We start from the raw sequence: 27,762 nt of genomic DNA, 5'->3' as shown, positions 1-27,762 counted from the left end.
ATTCCCTTTAAAAGTCAAAAGAAAGCATTAAAATATGTGAAATATACTCAATACAACACACCTATTCTTTCTTCTAAAGTGGCTATCTCTTCCTGTGATAACTGCAGCTCATTAGACTTTACGGCCAGGCGATGCTGGAGGTCTTCCATAGACTTCTGTATTTGCTCATTCAGTAACCTGTATCACAAATAACATTTTGTGAAGAGTAGTTAAAATATCCACAAATAAATGCAGAATCATTTTTGCAACAGTTTAAACCATTTTTCTCCTCTGCGCGGTGTTCTGTAGAATAATGGTGTCACGTAGAAGAGTTGCAGGATCTAGCGCCTCCTCCAGATGACGGTGGATGTGATGCATGTACAGACAACAGCGACATCTCCTGACTTCCCGTACACTCACACTTGTTTTATTTGTGCATTCATGTGTTCTGAGCGACATACTGTAACATTGGAGCCAATGAATGCCTAAGGACTGGCGCGGCGACTGGAGACAGAGTCACATATGTTTCCTAATGTGTTGGATTTTCGGTCATTGCACGTGAAACACGTCACAGACTTCAATGTACACAACATGCGACTTGTCTGCAACTCAAGACAGCAAGTCGCAGACACGCTGCACAGATGGTTTTGTCAGAGATCTGCTATCGTGCGACATGTCGCCATACGGCCCTGGCCTGGAGTTTACACTGCCAGCGGTCAATTACTGGCTGGTGTACATGGGCTGACCACAAATCTACATACACAGAACATTGGTGAAGTCTATGTACACAGGACGATGTGCTGCCGAGAACTATTATTTTTTTCAAGCCGGCTTACAATTCATCACACTCGATGTTTCGCTTGTTTGTCAGGTGTTTGCCGGCATGCTCTTAACATCCATTCCCCAAACACCGGCCCAGGTAAGTAGGCCCCAAGCAAAGATGTGGGCAGACAATAATGAAATGTATGCAAATATACAATGGTTGGTACTACCGTAATCACTGGCTCGCACACAGGGATTGCTCCATCTAAATAGGCACTGATTGACAACTAGATCATTGATCAGTTTAAGACAGAAAATCTGCCCATGTAAGACCCATCGCTCTCCACCATCAGACAACTAATACAGGGGACTGGCAAAAAAAATGTAAACAGGGGGCTATAGCTCTGCACCGGTGCCGACTACACAAAGGTTTCATGACAGAAAAGAAAAAAGTGCAATTATTCAATGTGATGGAGAATGTCAAATTGTGATAGTGTGCGATTGGGGAAGATTGTAAAGGAAACGATCAGTAAGCCACCTGTACTTTATGCCTATTGTGCTTACCAACCATTTACATGAGAAATTACCGTATTTTTCGGACTATAAGATGTACTGTTTTCCCCCCAAATATTGGGGGAAAGTGGGGGGTGCATCTTATAGTCTGAATGTAGGGCTGTGGGGAATGAGGGTCATCAGGGGCATGAGCAGGCTGCAGCAGCACCTGCTGTGACCACGTGGGCCCGCTCATTTCATATGCATGCATCCTCCCGCCCATCATCACTCAGCGCTGAAGCCGGCGCTGACAGGTGGGCGGGATGATGGGCAGGATGATGGGCGAGGGATGCGCGCATAATTAATAGCCGGCCGTGATCACCCCTGGCAACTACAGCCTTGAGTGATCATGTGCGGCTATATTCACTGCTCCCCGCGCATCATTATCAGCGCGGGAGGCAGTGAATCAGTATACTCACCGGCCACGATCCCTGCAGCATCGCGATGTCCTCCTGTCTGCTGGCAGCAGCTGTGTGTGGAGACTAGCGGTGCGCACAGTGATGACGTCATCGCTGAGCTCACATGTCCAGACACAGCCGCGGCCGGAACAGACATGAGGACGAGCGATGGTGCAGGGATTGTGGCCGGCTCAGCGGCGCTGCTGCTGGCACAGACGGGAGGAGGAGCGATGCTGCGTGAAGGGAGGAAAGGTGCATATAAACGTTTATTTTTTTATGTGCCACAGGATGCGGACATACACCAGGATGGGGTATATAGCAGGATGCGGCCATATGCCAGGATTCTGTATATAGCAGGATGGGGGTATATGAGCAGGATGAGGAATATAGCAGGATGGGGGTATATGAGCAGGATGTGGTATATAGCAGGATGCGGACATACACCAGGATGGGGGTATATAGCAGGATGTGGCCATACACCAGGATGGGAGTACATAGCAGGATGGGGTATATAGCAAGATGCGGCCATATGCCAGGATGGGGTATATAGCAGGATGGGGGTATATGAGCAGGATGAGGAATATAGCAGGATGGGGGTATATGAGCAGGATGTGGTATATAGCAGGATGCGGACATACACCAGGATGGGGGTATATAGCAGGATGTGGCCATACACCAGGATGGGGGTACATAGCAGGATGTGGCCATACACCAGGATGGGGGTATATAGCAGGATGTGGCCATACACCAGGATGGGGGTATATAGTAGGATGCGGCCATATGCCAGGATGGGATATATAGCAGGATGGGATATATAGCAGGATGGGTGCAATACCAGGATGAGGGACATATCTACCAGGATGATGGACATATATATACACAAGGCAGGAGGATAATTACAAGGATGGGGTACCTTAGTAGAGAATTTGGGGACATTACCCCCATAACAGTGTCAACAGCAGATCCTCGCCCCATAACAGTGTGTCATGACCACATTTTTTGCTTCAAATTTTATTTTCCTATTTTCCTCCTCTAAAACCAGGGTGCGTCTTATGGTCCAGTGTGTCTTATAGTCTAAAAAATACGGTAAGTAACTGAAAAATTGAATGCAAGACGACTAACCTTAAGGAACTTAATTCAGCTTTATACTGAGAAGAGTCATCCTGAGTCTGGGCCAATGTGATGGATTGTGATCGGTTTACGTTATCTAAGGATGATATCTTTTCCTTCAGTTCAGATATCGTGGATTTTAATTCAAACCGTTCAGTTTCCAGCTACAGAAATTAAAACAGACGATTAAACACCGACGAAAAAGGCATAATAATGTATCAACAGATTTATTTCCTCACACACCACAGATTTTATTCCACCTAAAAGAGTAGATTTAGTAAAGGTGTTCTCCGATTTCACGAAACTGATGTAACCCAGGTACGGCTTGTCATTGAAGATCTTCTGGAAACATGCTTGAGATCCCCATTGGCTTCCATTATGCTCAGGTATTCGGGTCGAGCCTGTCCGAGCGCCCAACTACCGTATATACTCAAGTATGAGCCATGTTTTTCAGCACTTTTTTTATGCTGAAAATACACCCCCCTATCGGCTTATACTCGAGTGAAGATCCCACAAAAAATTCTTCTCACCTGTGCTCTGTTCCCGCGGTGTCCTCTTACCTGTTTTTTGCAGACCACAGGCACATAGACCCCTTGATGATCGCGGACGATACATGGGGCTGCCGCTGTTGTAGTCAGCACTTTACTTCAGTTAAATGCTTTGCAGCGCCGCAAAGCATTCAACTGAAGTAAAGCGCTGACTACAACAGCGGCGGCGGCCCAATGTATCAGCTGCGTTCATCGAAGTGTCTATGTGCCTGTGGTCTGCAAGAAGCAGGTAAGAGGACACCGTGGGAACGGATGACAGGTGAGAAGACTATTGTGTGTGAACAACGGCATAATATGGGGACCAGTAGGAGGACATTACACAAAGATGGACATTACTACAGGGCACAAGGATGGGCACATTACCACGCTGCACAAGGATGGGGCACATTACATTTTATTAGTATGTATTTTTAAAATTTACCAGTAGCTGCTGCATTTCCCACCTTATGCTTATACGCAAGTCAATAATTTTCCCCAGTTTTTTGTGATAAAATTAGGTGCCTCGGCTTGTACTTGGGTCCATTTATACTAACGTACATACAGCACTCATTACGAGTGCCGAGCATGGTAGGACTCGCTCATTACTAGGGACTACTCATTTTAAAGTAAAAATTGACTTACTATTTGAGTTGTACTTTCTAAGCCTGCAATCTTTTGGGCAAGCTTAAACCTTTCTGAGGCGTAAACTTCCTGCTGAACCTGAAAACAAAAATGATGACGTCAGAAATACAACTAAACCCAAATTAAAAGTGTTATTTTAGGAATTTAAAACCGATGGTCGTTCCTTAATGTTAGACCACATGGAGGGGCGAGCGAGAACCTCCGCCCATGAGTTGAGCAACGCATTGGGGCTCTTCAGCAAGTGCCACTCCTTTATGCTTCACTAGACACAGCTTGATAGATTTGGTAGCCACTGTGCCTATAAGTACAGCTCAGGGTCATTCAACTTATATAGTGCATTACATTGAACACAGTCCATTAGATATCTCTCAGGCGGACCCTCATTAGGGCACAGCTATCTCTCCAGACCCCTGGTCTGCGCCAAGAAATAAAAGTCCAACAGCTTGGTCTTTATCTTCCATGATATTTGCCATTGGAAAGAATTGGAAGCCGCCCATACACACAGATGACTAAGTTTAATGCCCAAGCTCATTTAAAGCTGCATAACAAACCATATCTAGTGGTTAGCAAAATTATTGAATTGACATTTTTACCATAATTTATATATTACCAAGAAGGTGCAGCTCAGAACTTTTTCCACCTCTAATGTCACCCATAATCTGTGACAATCCATTGAGAAAGTAATTACAATTATTTTGGGTAAAAAAAACCCAAAACACTAAATGTGGTGGCATAAAATGTTCACAACCATCACTAGCATTTTTTTTATTTTACTGCTGGACTGGAACTTCAACTAAGTCCCCTGCATCCAATCTGATATACTCAACCTCTGGCATCTTTCATCTGTTAGCGGTGCCGCTCCTATTGGTCTCGGGGACTGTGTGAAATGCTGGCAGCTCCAGTGTTTCTTGCAGTACGACGAAGGTCAATCTTCAATACAAATCTATGAGAGCCTCATTCTGGGTCTCATAGACTTGCATTGAGAGCTTGTGATGCAAGTTTTGACTTAAGGGTACTTTACACGCTGCGATATCGGTACCGATATCGCTAGTGAGCATACCTGCCCCCGTCGGTTGTGCGTCACGGGCAAATAGCTGCCCGTGGCGCACAACATTGCTTACACCCATCACACGGACTTACCTTCCCTGCGACGTCTCTGTTGCCGGCGATCCGCCTCCTTTCTAAGGGGACGGTTCGTGCAGCATCACAGCGACATCACACGGCAGCCGTCCAATAGCAGAGGAGGGGCGGAGATGAGCGGCCGTAACATCCCGCCCACCTCCTTCCTTCCTCATTGCCGGTGGACGCAGGTAAGGAGATGCTCGTTGTTCTTGCGGTGTCACACATAGCGATGTGTGCTGCCGCAGGAACGAGGAACAATATCGTACCTGCAGCAGCAACGATATTATGAAAAGGAGCGACGTGTCAACGAGCAACGATTTTTCACGCTTTTGCGCTCGTTAATCGTCGCTCCTTGGTGTCACACGCTGCGATGTCGCCAACGTTGCCGGATGTGCGTCACTAACGACGTGACCCTGACGATATATCGTTAGCGATGTCGCAGCGGGTAAAGCCCCCTTTAGAAGTTGAAGATGGTGTTGAAAAAAGGTGAAAACGCCAGAGGGCAAATATAAGACTAGGGGCAGGGACCTTAGAATAAAAGCAGCACTCCAGTGATGGAAAAAACCCAAAGCAAAACAAAGAACCGCTGGAGTGGTACTTCAAACTAAAAACTTGTTGAAGTACCCTTTGAATTTATGACAGCATTCAGTGTATTTGGGCAGTAGTTATAAGCATAGCACATCGACAATGGGCAATTTTTGCTCATTCTTCCTTCCAGTCGTGCTACAAATATATCAAATTGTGAGGGCATCTCCTGTGTACAGTGCCCTCTTCAGGCCACACACAGATTTTTTTTTAATTGAATTCAGGGTCTAAGCCATTCCAAAACTCTGATCTTCCGGCAAAGGCATTCTTTTGTCAATTTAGAGGAATTCTTAGACTCGTTGTCATGCTGAAACGTGAGATTAAACTTCAGCTTTTTAGCAGAAGACTGAAGGCTTTGTTGCAAAATTGGCTGATATTTTGAACAGTTCATAATTCCCTCCCCCTAACTAAAGCCCCAATTGTAGGTGCTGAAAAACCTCACAGGCCAGACATATAAAGAACATAGAGATTGTTGTCACATGGAGTATACGACTAGTACTTGCCAGAAATTCCTGCAGCTCCTTTCAAGCACCACCCCACCGTTTTGTTTTGTTTTTTCTTCACCGCAGTTTGTGACATGCCAGCAGCTCCAGGTCACAACTCAATGCAAGGCTATGAGAGCCTCGTTCTGGCTCTCAAGTTAGATTGAGCGCCTATGACGCAACTTCTGATTTCAGGTCAAAAATTACATTCAGAAGAGAGCGCCGTGGGATCCAAACAGTGCCGACAAAAAGTGAAAACACCGGAGGGTGAGAATAAGAGTAGGGGCAGGGACCTTAGATTAAAAGTTGCACTCCAGTGGAGAAAAAAACCCAAAACAAAACCAAAAACAATTGATTTGTGCTTAAATATAGGTGTAGGCCTCTTGTCAGTATCCCACACCAATTTTCTGCTAGTCTTTTCATTAATTTTCCATGGTATGCCTTGGTGATTTGTTTATTGCTCCAAATGATCACTTTCAGCAATGAGATCCCTTTGTGTTATAACAATGACTTTTGCTTCAAAATGCAACTAAGTGTCAGGAAAATGAGAGAGAGAAAGAGAAAAAGAGAGAAAGAAAGAGAGAAAGAAAGAGAGAAAAAAAGAGAGAAAGAGAAAGAAAGAGAAAGAAAGAAAGAGAAAGAAAGAGAAAGAAAGAAAGAGAAAGAAAGAGAAAGAAAGAGAAAGAAAGAAAGAGAAAGAAAGAGAGAAAGAAAGAGAGAAAGAAAGAGAAAGAAAGAGAGAAAGAAAGAGAGAGAAAGAAAGAAAGAAAGAGAAAGAAAGAGAAAGAAAGAGAAAGAAAGAGAAAGAGAAAGAAAGAAAGAGAAAGAAAGAAAGAGAAAGAAAGAGAAAGAAAGAAAGAAAGAAAGAGAAAGAAAGAAAGAAAGAAAGAGAAAGAAAGAGAAAGAAAGAGAAAGAAAGAAAGAAAGAAAGAGAAAGAAAGAGAAAGAAAGAGAAAGAAAGAGAAAGAAAGAGAAAGAAAGAGAAAGAAAGAAAGAGAAAGAAAGAGAAAGAAAGAAAGAGAAGAAAGAGAGAAAGAAAGAGAAAGAAAGAGAAAGAAAGAGAGAAAGAAAGAAAGAAAGAGAAAGAAAGAAAGAAAGAGAGAAAGAAAGAAAGAAAGAAAGAAAGAAAGAAAGAAAGAGAGAAAGAGAGAAAGAAAGAAAGAGAGAGAAAGAAAGAGAGAAAGAGAGAAAGAAAGAGAAAGAAAGAGAGAGAAAGAGAGAGAAAGAGAGAGAAAGAAAGAGAAAGAAAGAGAAAGAAAGAAAGAAAGAAAGAAAGAGAAAGAAAGAGAAAGAAAGAGAGAAAGAAAGAAAGAAAGAGAAAGAAAGAGAAAGAAAGAGAAAGAAAGAGAAAGAAAGAGAAAGAAAGAAAGAAAGAGAAAGAAAGAGAAAGAAAGAGAAAGAAAGAGAGAAAGAAAGAAAGAAAGAAAGAAAGAGAAAGAAAGAGAGAAAGAAAGAGAAAGAAAGAGAAAGAAAGAGAAAGAAAGAGAAAGAAAGAGAGAGAAAGAAAGAAAGAAAGAGAAAGAAAGAGAGAAAGAAAGAGGAGAAAGAAAGAGAGAAAGAAAGAGAGAAAGAGAGAAAGAAAGAGAGAAAGAGAGAAAGAAAGAGAGAAAGAAAGAAAGAAAAGAGAGAAAGAAAGAGAAAGAAAGAAAGAAAGAAAGAAAGAAGAGAAAGAAAGAGAAAGAAAGAAAGAAAGAGAGAAAGAAAGAGAAAGAAAAGAAGGGAATTTTGTTACTTACCGTAAATTCCTTTTCTTCTAGCTCCTATTGGGAGACCCAGACGATTGGTGTATAGCACTGCCTCCGGAGGCCACACAAAGCATTACACTAAAAAGTGTAAGGCCCCTCCCCTTCTGGCTATACACCCCCAGTGGGATCACTGGCTCACCAGTTTTAGTGCAAAAGCAAGAAGGAGGAAAGCAATAACTGGTTTAAACAAATTCACTCCGAAGTAACGTCGGAGAACTGAAAACCGTTCAACCTGAACAACATGTGTACCCGAAAAACAACCAAAAATCCCGAAGGACAACAGGGCGGGTGCTGGGTCTCCCAATAGGAGCTAGAAGAAAAGGAATTTACGGTAAGTAACAAAATTCCCTTCTTCTTCGGCGCTCCATTGGGAGACCCAGACGATTGGGACGTCCAAAAGCTGTCCCTGGGTGGGTAAAGAAATACCTCATGTTAGAGCTGCAAAGACAGCCCTCCCCTACGGGGAGGCAACTGCCGCCTGCAGGACTCTTCTACCTAGGCTGGCGTCCGCCGAAGCATAGGTATGCACCTGATAATGTTTGGTGAAAGTGTGCAGACTCGACCAGGTAGCTGCCTGGCACACCTGTTGAGCCGTAGCCTGGTGTCTTAATGCCCAGGACGCACCCACGGCTCTGGCAGAATGGGCCTTCAGCCCTGATGGAACCGGAAGCCCAGCAGAACGGTAGGCTTCAAGAATTGGTTCTTTGATCCATCGAGCCAGGGTGGCTTTTGAAGCCTGCGACCCTTTGCGCTTACCAGCGACAAGGACAAAGAGTGCATCCGAGCGGCGCAGGGGCGCCGTGCGGGAAATGTAGATTCTGAGTGCTCTCACCAGATCCAACAAATGTAGATCCTTTTCATACCGATGAACTGCATGCGGATAAAAGGAAGGCAAGGAGATATCCTGATTAAGGTGAAAAGAGGATACCACCTTAGGGAGAAACTCCTGAATGGGGCGCAGCACTACCTTGTCCTGGTGGAACACCAGGAAAGGAGCTTTGGATGACAGCGCTGCTAGTTCAGACACTCTCCGAAGAGACGTGACCGCTACCAGAAATGCCACTTTCTGTGAGAGTCGAGAAAGTGACACATCCCTCAGGGGCTCGAAAGGCGGCTTCTGGAGAGCAACAAGGACCTTGTTTAGATCCCACGGATCTAACGGCCTCCTGTACGGAGGTACGATATGACACACCCCCTGCAGGAACGTGCGCACCTTAGAAAGTCGCGCTAGACGCTTCTGAAAAAACACGGACAGTGCCGAGACTTGCCCTTTAAGGGAGCCGAGCGACAAGCCCTTTTCCAACCCAGATTGCAGGAAGGAAAGAAAGACAGGTAACGCGAATGGCCAGGGGGATACTCCTTGTGCAGAGCACCAGGATAAGAATATCTTCCACGTTCTGTGGTAGATCTTAGCAGACGTGGGCTTCCTAGCCTGTCTCATGGTGGCAACGACCCCTTGGGATAATCCTGAAGATGCTAGGATCCAGGACTCAATGGCCACACAGTCAGGTTCAGGGCCGCAGAATTCCGATGGAAAAACGGCCCTTGGGACAGTAAGTCTGGTCGGTCTGGTAGTGCCCACGGTTGGCCGACCGTGAGATGCCACAGATCCGGGTACCACGACCTCCTCGGCCAGTCTGGGGCGACGAGTATGACGCGGCCGCAATCGGATCTGATCTTGCGTAACACTCTGGGCAAGAGTGCCAGAGGTGGAAACACATAAGGGAGCCGGAACTGCGACCAATCTTGCACTAAGGCGTCTGCCGCTAGAGCTCTTTGATCGCGAGACCGCGCTATGAAGGTCGGGACCTTGTTGTTGTGCCGAGACGCCATTAGGTCGACGTCCGGCACCCCCCAGCGGCGGCAGATTTCCTGAAACACGTCCGGGTGAAGGGACCATTCCCCTGCGTCCATGCCCTGGCGACTGAGGAAGTCTGCTTCCCAGTTTTCTACGCCCGGGATGTGAACTGCGGATATGGTGGATGCCCTTTCCTCCACCCACATCAGAATCCGCCTGACTTCCTGGAAGGCTTGCCGACTGCGTGTCCCTCCTTGGTGGTTGATGTATGCCACCGCTGTGGAGTTGTCCGACTGAATTCGGATCTGCTTTCCTTCCAGCCACTGCTGGAAGGCTAATAGGGCAAGATACACTGCCCTGATTTCCAGAACATTGATCTGAAGGGTGGACTCCTGCTGAGTCCACGTCCCTTGAGCCCTGTGGTGGAGAAAAACTGCTCCCCACCCTGACAGACTCGCGTCTGTCGTGACCACTGCCCAGGATGGGGGCAGGAATGATCTTCCCTGTGATAATGAGGTGGGAAGAAGCCACCATTGCAGAGAGTCCTTGGTCATCTGAGAAAGGGAGACTGTCCTGTCTAGGGAAGTTGTCTTCCCGTCCCATTGGCGGAGAATGTCCCATTGAAGTGGGCGCAGATGAAACTGCGCGAACGGGACTGCCTCCATTGCTGCCACCATATTCCCTAGGAAGTGCATGAGGCGCCTTAAGGGGTGCGACTGACCCTGAAGGAGAGACTGCACCCCTGTCTGTAGTGACCGCTGCTTGTCCAGCGGAAGCTTCACTATCGCTGAGAGAGTATGAAACTCCATGCGAAGATACGTTAGTGATTGAGTCGGTGCCAGGTTTGACTTTGAAAAGTTGATGATCCACCCGAAAGTCTGGAGAGTCTCCAGCGCAACATTCAGGCTGTGTTGGCATGCCTCTTGAGAGGGTGCTTTGACAAGTAGATCGTCTAAGTAAGGAATCACCGAATGTCCCTGAGAATGCAAGACTGCTACCACTGCCGCCATGACCTTGGTGAAAACCCGTGGGGCTGTCGCCAGACCAAATGGCAGAGCTACGAACTGGAGATGGTCGTCTCCTATCACGAAACGTAAAAAACGTTGGTGCTCTGTAGCAATCGGCACGTGGAGATAAGCATCTTTGATGTCTATTGATGCAAGGAAATCTCCTTGAGACATTGAGGCAATGACGGAGCGGAGGGATTCCATCCGGAACCGCCTGGCGTTCACATGCTTGTTGAGCAGCTTTAGGTCCAGAACAGGACGGAACGAGCCGTCCTTTTGTGGAACCACGAAGAGATTGGAGTAAAAACCTTGTCCTTGTTCCTGCAGAGGAACAGGGATCACCACTCCTTCTGCTCTTAGTGAGCACACCGCCTGCAGAAGGGCATTTGCTCGGTCGGGATGTGGGGAGGTTCTGAAGAACCGAGGCGGAGGATGAGAACTGAATTCTATCCTGTACCCGTGAGACAAAATGTCTGCTACCCACCGGTCTTTGACCTGTGGCAGCCAAATGTCGCAAAAGCGGGAGAGCCTGCCACCGACCGAGGATGCGGAGGGATGAGGCCGAAAGTCATGAGGCAGCCGCCTTGGAAGCGGTTCCTCCGGTTGCTTTCTTGGGGCGTGAATGAGCCCGCCAGGAATCTGAGCTCCTTTGCTCCTTCTGAGTCCCTTTGGACGAGGAGAATTGGGTCTTGCTGGAGCCTCGAAAGGACCGAAACCTCGACTGCCACTTCCTCTGTTGAGGTTTGCTCGATCTGGGCTGGGGTAAGGAGGAGTCCTTACCCTTGGACTGTTTAATGATCTCAGCCAATTGCTCACCAAACAGTCTGTCTCCAGATAGTGGCAAGCTGGTTAAACATTTCTTGGAAGCAGAATCTGCTTTCCATTCCTTTAACCACAAGGCTCTGCGCAAAACCACAGAGTTGGCAGACGCCATTGAGGTACGGCTCGTAGAGTCCAGGACAGCGTTGATAGCGTAAGTCGCAAACGCAGACATTTGCGAGGTTAGGGACGCTACTCGCGGCACTGCTGGACGTATGATAGAGTCCACCTGTGCCAGGCCAGCTGAAATAGCTTGGAGTGCCCACACGGCCGCGAATGCTGGAGCAAACGACGCGCCGATAGCTTCATAGACAGACTTTAACCAAAGGTCCATCTGTCTGTCATTGGCATCTTTAAGTGAAGCCCCATCTTCCACTGCAACTATGGATCTAGCCGCAAGCCTGGAGATTGGGGGGTCCACCTTTGGACACTGGGTCCAGCGTTTGACCACGTCAGGGGGGAAGGGATAACGTGTATCCTTAAGACGTTTGGAGAAACGCTTATCTGGATAAGCATGATGTTTCTGGACTGATTCTCTGAAGTCAGAGTGGTCCAGAAAAGTACTCAATTTACGCTTAGGATACCGGAAATGGAACTTCTCCTGCTGTGCAGCTGCCTCCTCTGCTGAAAGGGCTGGGGGAGAAATATCCAACAGTCTATTGATGGCCGCTATAAGGTCATTTACCATAGCGTCACCATCAGGGGTATCTAGATTGAGAGCGGTGTCAGGATTAGATTCCTGATCACCCACCTCTGTCTCCTCATACAGAGCCTCGTCTCGCTGAGACCCTGACCAGTGTGATGACGGCGAGGGTCTTTCCCACCGAGCCCGCTTAGGCTGCCTGGGACTGTCATCCGAGTCAGAGTCTTCAGCCTGTGATGCCTGGGACCCCCTTGAAGTACGGATTAGTTCCAACTGAGGGGGACGGGGGAGCATAGACACAGCAGTGTCCATGGTCTGAGAAGCTGGCCTGGACTGCAAGGTTTCCAGGATTTTTGTCATAGTCACAGACATCTTATCAGCAAAAACTGCAAATTCTGTCCCCGTCACCGGGGCAGGGTTCACAGGCGTCTCTGCCTGGGCCACTACTACCATAGACTCTGGCTGCCGAAGTGGCACAGGGATTGAACATTGCACACAATGGGGGTCATTGGAACCTGCCGGTAGATTAGCCCCACATGCGGCACAAGCAGTGCATACCGCCTGTGCCTTGGCACCCTTGCGTTTTGCGGATGACATGTTGTTGTCTCCTCAGCCAAGAAGCGACTGTACAGTGCAATATAAATATATATGGTACAGGGAAAAAATGCACCAAATAACACTGTGGCACTAGTGGGGCCAGCACTTATGTGCAGCTTACCGCCCGCATAAACGCGGGTGTGTGGTCGCCAGAGTCCCTTGTCTGAGTCCCCCAGAGCCTGTGTCCGTTCTCCAGCCAGACTGCATGCAGGAATGGCTGCCGGCGTCCTGTGGAGAGGGGCGGGCCCTGGGCGTGTTGAGACCAAGAGCGGGAAACTTGCGTCCCCACTGTGCCCAGTGAGAGGGCTGGAGTATGTAAATAAGACTCCAGCCCTCGGCGCTGGCTATAGAACAGCGTCTCTCTCTTTCCCTGATTGACAGGGTGGGGGCGGGAACGAAGCAGAGCTAGGCCGCAAAAGCCGGGGACTAGATTTATGAGCGCTGCCGCCGTAAAAGCGCGGGCAGCGCGAGTCCCCGGCGCACTACAAGTCCCAGCGGCGCCGCCGCTCCCGGAGCGGCCGGCGCGGTAGTTCCCAAGACATAAAATCACTCAGCTAAGCTGCAGTGACTCTAACCCGAGCGCGCAGCGCTAGTGCCCCCGGCGCACTAGCACACCCAGCAAGCCTGGAGTGTGCGTGGCCTGTCTGTGCGGGGACACAGAGTACCTGAACGTTGCAGGGCCTTGTCCCTGACTGTACTCAGCTCCTCCAGCAGGGTCTCTGGGTCTGTGGATGGAGCTCGGCCTCAGGGTTTGGGGGCCGGTAAGATCCCACTTCCACAGAGCCCCTCAGGGGGATGGGGAAGGAAAGCAGCATGTGGGCTCCAGCCTCCGTACCCGCAATGGGTACCTCAACCTTACAAACCGCAAGTGGGGTGAGAAGGGAGCATGCTGGGGGCCCTATATGGGCCCTCTTTTCTTCCATCCGATAGAGTCAGCAGCTACTGCTGACTAAACAGTGGAGCTATGCGTGGATGTCTGACCTCCTTCGCACAAAGCAGAAAACTGGTGAGCCAGTGATCCCACTGGGGGTGTATAGCCAGAAGGGGAGGGGCCTTACACTTTTTAGTGTAATGCTTTGTGTGGCCTCCGGAGGCAGTGCTATACACCAATCGTCTGGGTCTCCCAATGGAGCGCCGAAGAAAGAAAGAAAGAGAAAGAAAGAGAAAGAAAGAGAAAGAAAGAGAAAGAAAGAGAGAAAGAAAGAGAAAGAAAGAGAAATAGAAAGAAAGAGAAAGAGAGAGAGAGAGAGAAAGAGAGAGAGAGAAAGAGAGAGAAAGAGAAAGAGAGAGAAAGAGAAAGAGAAAAAGAGAAAGGAAAAGAGAAAAAGAGAGAAAGGAAGAGAGAAAAAGAGAGAAAAAGAAAAAGTTATCACATTAGTACAAACAAAAAAAAAAAAAACCACAAACCCCTAACTTTATTGTAGTGGCAAATTGCAAAATTAGTTTAAAATTAAAAGTAACACCTCTGGCTCGGAGCCTCATACATGGAAACGTATGTAACAGCCCAGCCAACTACAGAGCTTGTGTGATGAAGCAGAAGGCGGCCACGTTCTCATGAATTGGCATTTAAATTGTCCCTGCCTATAGTGATCATCAGCAAGGTATTACATAGGGGGTATTTTGTAACAACATATAAGGAAAATATGTGGACCTTTATCTTGTCTCTGAGGCCCTCATTCTCATCCTGGAGTCTTCTCACGTCTGACTGGACTAGATCTCGTTCCTCCTCTAGATGGCGCAATTCACTGACTGAAGAGACGCTTGCACGGAGAGGAGACAAGTCTCGTTTAGCCAATGTCAGCTCATTCTGGGTCTGAAAATGGACATTTCATACTTTATGCAAAATAATTAAATATTAGCCACATGATTAAGCATTTAAAACTTATGACTAAACATTAAAAAAAAACAAAAAAAACAACTATCTCTGGGGATCAAAAAAAATTAAAAATCGCTGCCAAAGCAGCATAGTGCTCTTAAGACCATTCCCACCACTTTATTTCAGAAAGTGATCAGTGGGGGGGGGGGTCTATCAAAACCCCACCATCCAACCTGCCGGCTTGTCAGAATTATTTGTATTTTTTATTAGACAACGTATTTCACTACTGGAACATGGAATTAAATTCAACTATTTTTTTTGGTCCTTGTTGAAAACGTAAAAATTAAAATAAATAGTCTCGTTTAGAAAAAAGAGAATTTTGTTACTTACCGTAAATTCTTTTTCTTATAGTTCCATATTGGGAGACCCATACCATGGTGTTTAGCTTCTGCCTCCGGAGGACACACAAAGTACTACACTTAAAAGTGTAGCTCCTCCCTCTGAGCTTATACACCCCCTGGTAGCCAGTCCTAGCCAGTTTAGTGCAAAAGCTGAAGGAGAATAGCCACCCACAAGTAGAACCGAGTAAGAACCGGAACAACCGGAGACTCTGTCCACGACAACAGCCGGTGATAACACATGGAACAAGAAAATTGCCAACAGGCAACAGGGAGGGAGCTGGGTCTCCCAATACGGAACTATAAGAAAAAGAATTTACGGTAAGTAACAAAATTCTCTTTTTCTTTATCGTTCCTTTGGGAGACCCATACCATGGGACGTTCCAAAGCTGTCCCTGGGTGGGAATAAACAGAAACACTAAGAAGTAGGCGGAGCCTAACTTCACAAGTGGGCGACAGCCGCCTGAAGGATGCGTCTGCCCAAGCTCGCATCTGCCGAAACATGAGCATGCACTTGGTAGTGCTTCGAAAAGGTATGCAGGCTAGTCCAAGTGGCAGCCTGACAGACTTGTTGAGCTGTAGCCTGGTGCCTAAAAGCCCAAGAGGCACCGACAGCTCTGGTCGAGTGTGCTTTGATCCCCGGCGGGGGAGGCACCTGAGTACTCTGGTAGGCGTCCGAAATGGTCGATCTAATCCAACGGGCCAAGGTCGGCTTAGAAGCAGAGAGACCCTTGCGCCGCCCTGTGGTTAGCACAAAAAGAGAGGTGCACCGCCTAAGCGCAGCGGTGCGAGACACATAAATCCGGAGAGCACGCACCAGATCTAGAGTATGCAGCGCTTTCTCAAAGCGATGAACAGGGGCCGGACAGAAGGAAGGCAAGGAAATATCCTGGTTAAGGTGGAAGGGAGAGACCACCTTAGGAAGAAAGTCCGGGGTCGGACGGAGAACTACCTTGTCTTGGTGAAAAACCAAAAAAGGTGACTCCGAGGAGAGCGCAGCAAAATCAGAGACTCTCCTGAGAGAAGTTATGGCAACTAGAAAGGCCACCTTTTGAGAAAGACGATAGAAAGAAACCTCCCTAAGGGGCTCGAAAGGGGGTTTCTGCAATACCGTGAGGACCAAGTTAAGGTCCCAGGGATCCAAGGGCCGCCGATAAGGCGGAATGATGTGAGACGCACCTTGCATGAAGGTGCGGACCTGAGCCAGCTGGGCGAGACGCCGCTGGAACAGCACTGATAGAGCTGAGACTTGTCCCTTGAGAGAGTTGAGGGACAGTCCTAGCTGCAGACCGGACTGTAAAAAAGACAGAAGGGTCGGCAACGAGAATGGCCAAGGAGAATGGCCGGAAGAGCGACACCAGGACAGGAAAATTTTCCAAGTCCGGTGATAGATCTTGACGGAGGAAGACTTACGGGCCCGAGTCATAGTGGAGATGACTTCAGGAGGAATACCAGAAGCCGTCAAAATCCAGGACTCAAGAGCCACGCCGTCAATTTGAGTGCCGCAGAATTCGGGCGGAAAAACGGACCTTGCGAGAGCAGGTCTGGACGGTCCGGAAGATGCCACAGCATCTCCACGGACAGTTGGAGCAGGTCCGGATACCAAGCTTGCCTGGGCCAGTCCGGTGCAATGAGGATGACTCGACGGCCCTCCATTCTGATCTTGCGCAGGACTCAGGGCAAGAGAGCTAGAGGGGGAAACACGTAGGACAGACGAAACTGGGACCAGTCTTGAACCAGAGCGTCCGCGGCGAAGGCCTGAGGATCGTGGGAGCGAGCCACGTAAACCGGAACCTTGTTGTTGTGACGGGATGCCATTAGGTCCACGTCCGGAGTGCCCCACTTGCGGCAGTTTGACTGAAACACTGCCGGGTGCAGGGACCACTCGCCACAGTCCACGGATTGACGGCTGAGATAATCTGCCTCCCAGTTTTCTACGCCAGGGATGTGGACTGCAGATATGGTGGACTTGGAGTCCTCTGCCCATTGAAGAATGCGTTGGACCTCCAACATTGCCAGGCGGCTGCGTGTCCCGCCTTGGTGATTGATGTAGGCAACCGATGTCGCGTTGTCTGACTGGACTCGAATGTGCCTGCCCGCCAACAGGTGGTGAAAGGCTAGGAGAGCTAGAAGCACAGCTCTGGTTTCCAGCACATTGATTGAAAAGGGCTGACTCGGACGGAGTCCAAGTGCCCTATGCTCTGTGGTGGAGATGTACCGCTCCCCAGCCGGAAAGGCTGGCATCCGTAGTGAGAATCACCCAGGACGGAGTCAGGAAGGAGCGCCCTTGGGACAGGGAGAGGGGTCGAAGCCACCACTGAAGAGAGCTCCTGATCCGTGGTGACAGAGCCACTAACCTCTGTAAGGAGGAAGGCCGCTTGTCCCAACAGCGGAGAATGTCCAGCTGCAGAGGACGCAGATGGAACTGGGCAAAGGGAACCGCCTCCATGGAGGCCAACATTTGACCCAGCACCTGCATCAGGCGCCTGAGGGAATAACGGCGGGGCCTCAGGAGAGAGCGCACCGCTAGCCGGAGAGACTGCTGTTTGATTAAGGGCAACTTCACAAATGCCGGCAAAGTCTCGAACTGCATCCCTAGGTACGTGAGACTCTGGGTCGGAGTCAGACTGGATTTGGGAAGATTGACAATCCACCCGAATTGGGCTAGGGTGGCGAGAGTGAGCGAAACACTCCGCTGACAGTCTGCGCTGGATGTACCCTTGACCAGAAGGTCGTCCAGATAAGGAAGCACTGCTAACCCCTGGAGGTGCAGGACCGCAATCACTGCCGCCAGGACCTTGGTGAATACCCGAGGGGCCGTGGATAACCCGAAGGGGAGAGCCACGAATTGGAAATGATCCTCTCCTATCGCAAAACGTAACCAACGCTGATGTGACACTGCGATTGGCACATGTAGATAGGCATCTCTGATGTCGATGGACGCCAGGAACTCCCCTTGGGTCATAGAGGCAATGACTGATCGCAGAGACTCCATGCGAAAATGCCGCACCCGGACATGCTTGTTGAGATGCTTGAGATCCAGGATGGGCCGAAAGGTACCGTCCTTTTTTGGAACTAGGAAGAGATTTGAGTAAAAACCTCTGAACCGTTCCTGAGCGGGAACTGGGACAATCACTCCGTTTGCCTGCAAGGACGCCACGGCCTGCGAGAAGGCGGCGGCCTTGGAGCAGGGGGGAGTTGAGAGAAAAAATCTGTTTGAAGGGCTGGAAGAGAATTCTATCCTGTAGCCGTGAGATATGATGTCTCTCACCCACTGATCGGAGACTTGCTTTAACCAAGCGTCGCCAAAGTGGGAGAGCCTGCCACCGACTAAGGACGTGGCTGGAGCGGGCCGAGAGTCATGAGGAAGCTGCCTTAGTGGCAGAACCTCCTGCGGTCTTCTGCGGACGCGCTTTTGGGCGCCAGTTGGATTTCTGATCCTTGGCTGAGTTAGCGGACGAGGCGGAAGGCTTAGAGGATGACCAGTTGGAGGAACGAAAGGAACGAAACCTCGATTGATTCCTACCCTGGGCGGGTTTCCTGGTCTTGGTTTGTGGCATGGAAGTACTCTTCCCGCCAGTAGCTTCTTTAATGATTTCATCCAGCTGTTCACCAAACAGCCGTGAACCAGCAAAAGGGAGCCCAGCAAGAAACTTCTTGGAAGAAGCATCTGCCTTCCACTCTCGAAGCCACAAAATCCTGCGGATAACAAGAGAATTAGCTGAAGCCACCGCAGTGCGGTGAGCAGCCTCTAGCATGGCAGACATGGCATAAGATGAAAAGGCTGAAGCCTGAGCAGTTAAGGTAACCATCTCAGGCATAGATTCCTTGGTGAGGGAATGCATCTCCTCTAGAGAAGCAGAGATGGCTTTGAGAGCCCACACTGCTGCAAAAGACGGGGAAAACGCGGCCCCCGCAGCTTCATACACAGATTTGGCCAGAAGGTCAATCTGACGGTCAGTGGAATCCTTAAGTGAGGTGCCGTCAGCCACCGACACAACGGTCCGGGCTGATAGCCTAGACACCGGAGGGTCTACCTTTGGGGAGTGAGACCACTCCTTGACCACCTCAGGTGGAAATGGAAACCGGTCATCAGAACCACGCTTTGGAAAGCGTTTGTCAGGGCAGGCCCTGGGTTGGTCACAGCGGTCTGAAAACTGGAGTGGTTAAAGAACACACTTTTCACTCTCTTAGGCGAGGTAAACTGATGTTTTTCTGCCAAAGAGAGTTGCTCCTCTGACACTGGCGGATTGAGATCCAGCACAGAATTAATAGAAGCAATCAAATCACTAAGATCTGAGTCACCCTCAGAGAAATCGATGGGATACATAGCCTCCGAGTCCCCAGTGAGGGCATCCTCCTCATCTTGAGAGTCAGCTCTTGAGACAGAGCCGTGGGATGGGGAGGGGGAGGAAACCCTGCGCCTTCTCTTAGAAGGACGGGGTCTGGGATCAGATGATGAATCCTCCGTGAGCTCTGATGGACGGAGGTCAGAGGATAGGATTCCTCTGTCAAGAGTATTAGAGGCACCCTGTGAGGGGGGCTGATGCATATTCATCAAAGTCCTGGACAAAAGTCCCATGGACTCAGCAAATGACTGGGATATGGACCTAGCAAAGGACTCTACCCAGGCCGGGGGTTCAATCACAGGTGCAGCAGCAGCCTGAGAGACCACTGGGCCTTGCTCCTTGTGTGAGACATGCTGCTGGTATACAGAGGTCCACAACCGGAGACCGGCTGTGGCTTATCAGACCGCTGAGCGCGGTGTTATGTGCCCTCCAGATCCCGAAGCCCGGTCCCCCAGTCGCAGCACCTCAGCAGAGATGCAGAATGCAGGATGTCCCAGAGCAGAGTGAACTCTGCCTGAGAAATGACTAGGGGGCGTTCCTATAAAAGAGCGGGAACTGGAGGGCTATAGAGACCTGCAGGGAAGGAGGGACGCCCCAGCAGTGGGGAGTGTCCCTCCCCTGTGTAGAACGGCCGCCGGGAGGAGACGAACCTGTCCCTCTGTATGAGTGACAAGCGAGGGCAGGAAAATGAAACTAGGCCTCCGGCGAAGCCGGGGCCTAAATTTAAGCGGCGAGGCCGACAAGCAGGCACCATCGGCGCGGTTCTCAGGCAAAAGCTAGAGAATCCGCCGGAAAAGTTAAAACAATCACATACAGCATACTCTCCCCTTACAATAAAGAACCGGGACCCCCAACATAAACGTCTCAGGTACTTAGCTGCTGAGACGCAGGGCCACGTCCCTGGGGATGAGTGCTCCGGTCCAACAGAATCCTCAAGGGGCTGCGGATGGAGACCGGACCCCTGCCAGGCATGGAGACCGTGCTGGCTCCCACTTCAAGCCAGAGCCCAGAAGGGATGGTGAAGGAGCGCGGCATGTAAGGCTGCAGCCTTGTAAATCAACCTTAACAACACCGCCGACACAGTGGGGTGAGAAGGGATATGCCGGGAGTCCAGACATGGACCCGCTTTTCTTCAAACTCTTTCCAAAAGTCAAACAAATCAGATGAGAATGCATGTGTGGATGTATGCCTCCTGACACAAAGCAATAAACTGGCTAGGACTGGCTATCAGGGGGTGTATAAGCTCAGAGGGAGGAGCTACACTTTTAAGTGTAGTACTTTGTGTGTCCTCCGGAGGCAGAAGCTAAACACCATGGTATGGGTCTCCCAAAGGAACGATAAAGAAATAGGATTTTAATATTCCATAGTGGTGAATTCTAGGTCAGTATGGGGTTGGGGGTCTCCCTGTACTGAGTTCTAATCACTTGGGCACAGTGGTGAGCAGCAACTAAGGGCGTGTTTTTTCCCTCTGTAGGACCTGTGCTGTCCTGTTCTACTCCTACGTCCCATTGGTATGAATGAATACTGTGAACCACTTTCTTCAACAAAGATATCACCTGATGGATGGCATCAGCAGACAGAGGGACACTTTGTAATCAGACGATCGTCAAACTAATGTTAAAACAAAGACACAGGCCAAAGCTGAGAACATCTACAAGATTAAGTCTATGCAGAAATAAAAAATAAATCACAAACATACTGGAAAAAAATACAGCGAACTTCTCCTTTGTAACTATGTGTAGAGTGCACAGCTGCCTTTTCCCACCCTTCTCACTAATGACTGTAATCTGGGGTATCAAGTGGCAGCAGTCACTCAGAAGAAGGGGTAGTAGTGCTCTCACGAATATAGAGGACAGTGTATCCATGTTATCATCAAAGCTGGATATAACAGGTCCCACGAGCTGATAAGTGTCCTGAAGACCACCAACATAGAATGATAGTAGAAAATAAGAGAGGCCTCCTAATCCAAACTTCACCTGCTCGTAAAGTATTCGGAACTTGTCTCTCTCCATCGTCAGCACTTTGACATTGGCCTGGATCTCAGTCATGTGTTTTTCAAACCTATCCAGCATGTTCTGGAGGTCGTCTCGCTCTCTGGTCAAACGCTTCAGGTGCGCATTGGATCCCGAGTCCTAAACAGAGATTTTATAAACATGACCAACAAGACACATAGCAAAAAAAAAAAAATAGATTATACATATAGACACATACAATGATACACTATATCAATAACTCTAAATGATCACCATCTGCAGGATCCTTAAAAGGTATTTGTTACCAGGTTTTTGCCACCTAATCTGAGACCAACATAATGTAGAGACAGAACTTGATTCCAGAGATGTGGTACTTACTGGGTTGCTTGCTGTAGTTTTGATAAAATTACTGTTTAATCAGCAGGAGGTTATCACTAGAGGACTAGTAACCTAATGCCATGTAGTTCTCCATAGTCATGAGCTCTGAATATGGAAACTTTATAGAAAGAAGGAGGGCACTACCCCAACAAATGGGATCTCTTATGGCAAAAGTGACATATCAGACCAAAAACAAAGAGAAAGTATGCCATATAACAACGATCACTATTTAAATATAAAAAAAAATAAAAATATATATATATAAATCTTTATTAGAGTGTTGACACAGAATAGGCGTACAAAAATTACAATGCATCTAAATGCTGACTAAATATGCCTAAGACAACAATATAGGGATATCAAAATAGAATAATTACATTCCATGGAAAGATTACCTATATCTATGGTTATCAAATATATATTTTTTATATTTAAATGGTGATCCTTGTTATATGGCATACTTTCTCTTTGCTTTTGGGTCGTCTATAGAAACTTGCATATTATTAATTGAAATCCCTGGTGTTGTATGTTCTGATTCCAGTTGGTGCTCATATTTAGGGATTGACCATATTCCTTGTACGGCTTGATTTCAATCACTAACCTACAAGTCCGACCTCGCTCTCATTAGCATATGTCATCGGATGCTAGAGAATCGGATGCGATCTGTTAATGCCTCTCGGCTCAGGCTCACTCACTGTGATCTGATTCTCTAGCATGCGATCACAGGTGCGGAGAAGACTAAGATTAATTTCTCCATCTTCTCCATTACCAGTCTCTGTGTATATCACACAGCCCTTGGATGACATCAGTACAGTCAGATGTTTCACACACTCCCATAGACTTGTATGGGTGCGTGTGATCTGATATACGGTGCCAAACGCACTATGCTGGTATTTTGTTTCTGATGCTGGTTGTTCAGGACGTAAAGTAGTGGTCTGCTCAGAATCTAGTTTTAACTTATTAATTGGATAGGTCATAAATATGAGAATGTGGACACCCAGCACCCCCATCACTGAGATGTTACAGCAGTGGGAGTGTAGATTCTACAAGGGAGAATACACTATGTAAGTGGCAAAAAACAGTTTTCAACAAAAACATACTAAATAATAACATTTAGTATATTGCTTATATTTAAGTGAAAAATGTATTGTAGTGCAATGTGAACATCAGACATTTAATCATTTTTATGATACAATAATCAAGATATTTAGATAGAACATAAAATATATTTATTGGGTACAACTTTAGAACACGAAAAACTGTTTTATCTAAATATCTTGATTATTGAATCATAAAAATGATTAAATGTCTGATGTTGACATTGTACTACAATACATTTTTCACTTAACTATAAGCAATATATGTGGGAATCGTGGAGTCGGAGTCAGTGCAAGGGAAAAAAAAGAGAATTTTGTTACTTACCATAAATTCTTTTTCTTATAGTTCCATATTGGGAGACCCAGACCATGGGTGTTTAGCTTCTGCCTCCGGAGGACACACAAAGTACTACACTTAAAAGTGTAGCTCCTCCTGTGAAGATGTAATTTACCCTCTCACTGTATATGCTGTGATACTATGTCATGATATGTATATTTCCCTGGTTGTATTAGTTGTAATTCATGTATTTCCTTGGGGGAGCTACTGATCTCAATGTGTCTCTCATATACAATTGTAGTCTTGGCATCTAATGTGATTATGTAAATAGCCTGTCCTCTTCTTTCCAGAGTTGTGTATCTAATCTGTAATTGCATTGGCCAGTGAAGGAATAGTCATTGTTCTACACAGCAGGGGATCCCTTCATCTATTGTGGCTGGCAGACATATCAGAGCCCTGTGATGGACCAAACCATTGATGATAGGATGTGTGACCCCTACCCCCTGAACAAACATGGTGGGCTGGTCAAGGAGCACAGACAATGCATTTCCCTTTTTGTAACTTCAGAGTGAGCTGAAACTTGAAGAGAGCAGGAGCCCCAGCCTGGGTGGCTGTGGACACGGACGGAGCTAGGCCTGTGTGGCGGCCCGTGGGATTGTGTGGAACTCTTTGGACTACTGTAAGGACGATTGCTTTGTTATCCGGTCCGAGGATTGTCGGGAAGGGCCCCGAATCTGTTTTACGTGGACTTATCGTGTGCTGTTCTTGTATTCCTGTTAATAAACCTGTTGGATCGTCCCTCGGCCTCGTCCATCCTTTGCTCTGTTGTACAACTTCGTCACAAACTGATGGCAGCGGTGGGATCAGAGCAGAAGGAATGGAGGACAATGGCTCAACATCAGGAACCAGCACTGCAGAGTACAAGACCTGGACTTTGGGGAGCCTGCAATCAAAGGCCCGTGAAGTAGGAGTTCGTTTCAAAGGACTCTCCAAGGAGCAGCTGATTGAGGTGTTGGAAGGAGTTTGCTCGCAAAATGACGTGGAGGAAGGATCCTCACAGCAAATGGAAGAAAGACGGCAGCCGGAGGTAAATACCCAAAAAAGTCAATGGGTTGTGTGGTACAAGGAGGAGATGGCACTGCTTGGAGATGAGGCCACCATAGAAGATAAGAGGGAGGCCATGCGTGGAGCTAAAGAGAAGGAGCGCAGGATGGAGGAGATGGCATTGCTGGATAAGCAGCTCGCTGTGGAAGCCGCGAGAGGTTCCAGACAGACTGTAACCCCAGCACCCAACATGAGGGAACTTCCCAGAGTGTCCCGCAAAGACTTCAAGCAGTTTAATGAGGCTGCTGGTGACATTGAGGGCTTCTTCCAGGACTTTGAGCATCAGTGTCGATTAATGGAAGTCCCAGAAAGGGAGCGCGTCCGACATCTGGTTGGGCTCCTAGAGGGGGGAGCTGCTGAAGTCTATAGAGCTATGGACCCTCGGTGGAACTGTGAGTATGCGGATATTAAACAGACTATTCTAGAACATAATGCTGTAACGCCAGACACTTACAGGACTCAGTTCCGTGCTTTAGCCTGTGATGGGGAAGTGTCTTTTAAGATATATGCTCATAGACTCAAACAAATATGTAATCGCTGGCTGGAGGCAGAGGAGGCCTTATCTTGGGAGACCTTCCTGCAGGTCATCCTAAAAGAACAATTCTTTGCCCAGTGCCCCGCTGAGATCCGGGAATGGGTGCGTGAGAGAAAGCCATCAACTGTGGAACAAGCTGCTGCTCTAGCTGATGAGGTGCTCACCATCAAGCCTCAGTGGAGGGTTCTGTTGGAGGATGGAGAGACGCCTAACAGCTCCACAACACCGGATGCCCCCAGTTATTCTGTCCCCATTGTTCCCCGTTCCTCTAAGCCACCACATGTTGATACCCGTGTTAATGTGCCTCCAGTTGCTTCTACTGCACTTTCTGGAATACGCCGGGGAGAGGAAGTAACAGAGCGCAGGTATAAAGTTTGTAGGCATCCCGGGCATTTGCAGGCCTCATGCCCAGCCAGCCCATGGAGGAATCATCCTCAAACCCCTACAGCACCTTCAGGTGGGAGCCGGCCTCCAAGTTCCCCTACCCCTTACCCAAGAGGACGCCTTGGATGGAGGGAGACCCAGCTCAGATGCTATCAATGTGGACAGCCAGGGCATCGGCAAGTCTCCTGCCCAGCTGTTCAAATGAGGACTGATCCTGCACCCAATCGGATTGTTAATTATTTACAGCCCAGTGCCATGGAGGAAGATGTGGCACCGTTATGTGAGGACTGGCCTAGTGACTCAGCCCCCCATGTTGCACCACCAGGAGTTTACGGGGTGCGACCCGCAGTTATGACGACTTCTGCTCATCGAGGTAAGCACTTGCAGGAGGTTGTGCTGGATGGACAGAGACTTGTTGGATTTTGTGACTCGGGTGCTTTCCTCACACTGGCTGATCCCCGAGTGGTTCGGCCTGAGGCAATCCATAGAGGACCTGGGATTGTTATTGAACTGGCTGGTGGACAATGGAGGACTATTCCCACAGCCACTGTGGATCTGAACTTTGGTTTTGGGGTCAGGCGATGTGTGGTTGGGGTGATGGGTGGTCTGCCTGCAGCTGTTCTCCTGGGCAATGATGTGGGAGAGCTACGATGCCAATTCGTGGCTGCATGAAGCCACATGTAAGTAACTCTCTGCCTGTGTGTACTTAACCAGTGACCTGTAGAGGTCCCTAGTACGTACACAAGTTGGGAGGGGGAGGGATTGTGAAGATGTAATTTACCCTCTCACTGTATATGCTGTGATACTATGTCATGATATGTATATTTCCCTGGTTGTATTAGTTGTAATTCATGTATTTCCTTGGGGGAGCTACTGATCTCAATGTGTCTCTCTCATACAATTGTAGTCTCGGCATCTAATGTGATTATGTAAATAGCCTGTCCTCTTCTTTCCAGAGTTGTGTATCTAATCTGTAATTGCATTGGCCAGTGAAGGAATAGTCATTGTTCTGCACAGCAGGGGATCCCTTCATCTATTGTGGCTGGCAGACATATCAGAGCCCTGTGATGGACCAAACCATTGATGATAGGATGTGTGACCCCTACCCCCTGAACAAACATGGTGGGCTGGTCAAGGAGCACAGACAATGCATTTCCCTTTTTGTAACTTCAGAGTGAGCTGAAACTTGAAGAGAGCAGGAGCCCCAGCCTGGGTGGCTGTGGACACGGACGGAGCTAGGCCTGTGTGGCGGCCCGTGGGATTGTGTGGAACTCTTTGGACTACTGTAAGGACGATTGCTTTGTTATCCGGTCCGAGGATTGTCGGGAAGGGCCCCGAATCTGTTTTACGTGGACTTATCGTGTGCTGTTCTTGTATTCCTGTTAATAAACCTGTTGGATCGTCCCTCGGCCTCGTCCATCCTTTGCTCTGTTGTACAACTTCGTCACACCTCCCTCTGAGCTTATACACCCCCTGGTAGCCAGTCCTAGCCAGTTTAGTGAAAAAGCTGAAGGAGAATAGCCACCCACAAGTAGAACAGAGTAAGAACCGGAACAACCGGAGACTCTGTCCACGACAACAGCCGGTGACAACACACGGAACAAGAAACTGCCAACAGGGAGGGTGCTGGGTCTCCCAATACGGAACTATAAGAAAAAGAATTTACGGTAAGTAACAAAATTCTCTTTTTCTTTATCGTTCCTTTGGGAGACCCAGACCTTGGGACTTCCAAAGCAGTCCATGGGTGGGAATAAACAGAAAAAACTAAGAAGTAGGCGGAGCCTAACTTCACAAGTGGGCGACAGCCGCCTGAAGGATGCGTCTGCCCAAGCTCGCATCTGCCGAAGCATGAGCATGCACTTGGTAGTGCTTCGAAAAGGTATGCAGGCTAGTCCAAGTGGCAGCCTGACAGACTTGTTGAGCCGTAGCCTGGTGCCTAAAAGCCGAAGAGGCACCGACAGCTCTGGTCGAGTGTGCTTTGATCCCCGGCGGGGGAGGCACCTGAGTACTCTGGTAGGCGTCCGAAATGGTCGATCTAATCCAACGGGCCAAGGTCGGCTTAGAAGCAGAGAGACCCTTGCGCCGCCCTGTGGTTAGCACAAAAAGAGAGGTGCACCGCCTAAGCGCAGCGGTGCGAGACACATAAATCCGGAGAGCACGCACCAGATCTAGAGTATGCAGCGCTTTCTCAAAGCGATGAACAGGGGCCGGACAGAAGGAAGGCAAGGAAATATCCTGGTTAAGGTGGAAGGGAGAGACCACCTTAGGAAGAAAGTCCGGGGTCGGACGGAGAACTACCTTGTCTTGGTGAAAAACCAAAAAAGGTGACTCCGAGGAGAGCGCAGCAAAATCAGAGACTCTCCTGAGAGAAGTTATGGCAACTAGAAAGGCCACCTTTTGAGAAAGACGATAGAAAGAAACCTCCCTAAGGGGGTTTCTGCAATACCGTGAGGACCAAGTTAAGGTCCCAGGGATCCAAGGGCCGCCGATAAGGCGGAATGATGTGAGACGCACCTTGCATGAAGGTGCGGACCTGAGCCAGCTGGGCGAGACGCCGCTGGAACAGCACTGATAGAGCTGAGACTTGTCCCTTGAGAGAGTTGAGGGACAGTCCTAGCTGCAGACCGGACTGTAAAAAAGACAGAAGGGTCGGCAACGAGAATGGCCAAGGAGAATGGCCGGA

At 48.4% G+C, this 27,762-nt stretch overlaps 1 protein-coding gene across 3 annotated transcripts in view; it reads right to left on the bottom strand.

Annotated features, from left to right (window-relative positions):
- The window catches only part of CEP135 (centrosomal protein 135), a 196,679-nt gene that overhangs the window by 65,391 nt on the left and 103,526 nt on the right, over positions 1 to 27,762 (bottom strand). For all 3 annotated transcript variants that reach the window (XM_075347063.1, XM_075347062.1, XM_075347061.1), the window contains 5 exons: positions 21,308 to 21,463; positions 14,420 to 14,581; positions 3,971 to 4,048; positions 2,814 to 2,965; positions 62 to 177 (listed from right to left, as the gene is read on the bottom strand). In XM_075347063.1, the coding sequence (XP_075203178.1) occupies positions 62 to 177; positions 2,814 to 2,965; positions 3,971 to 4,048; positions 14,420 to 14,581; positions 21,308 to 21,463 (664 nt within the window). The remainder of the gene's footprint in view (positions 1 to 61; positions 178 to 2,813; positions 2,966 to 3,970; positions 4,049 to 14,419; positions 14,582 to 21,307; positions 21,464 to 27,762) is intronic.

The sequence above is a fragment of the Anomaloglossus baeobatrachus genome, chromosome 1 (genome assembly GCF_048569485.1).
Source record: "Anomaloglossus baeobatrachus isolate aAnoBae1 chromosome 1, aAnoBae1.hap1, whole genome shotgun sequence".
In the NCBI taxonomy this organism is placed as follows: domain Eukaryota; kingdom Metazoa; phylum Chordata; class Amphibia; order Anura; family Aromobatidae; genus Anomaloglossus; species Anomaloglossus baeobatrachus.
Note: the sequence above shows the minus strand (reverse complement) of the source record. Positions and strands in the feature narration are given on the sequence as shown.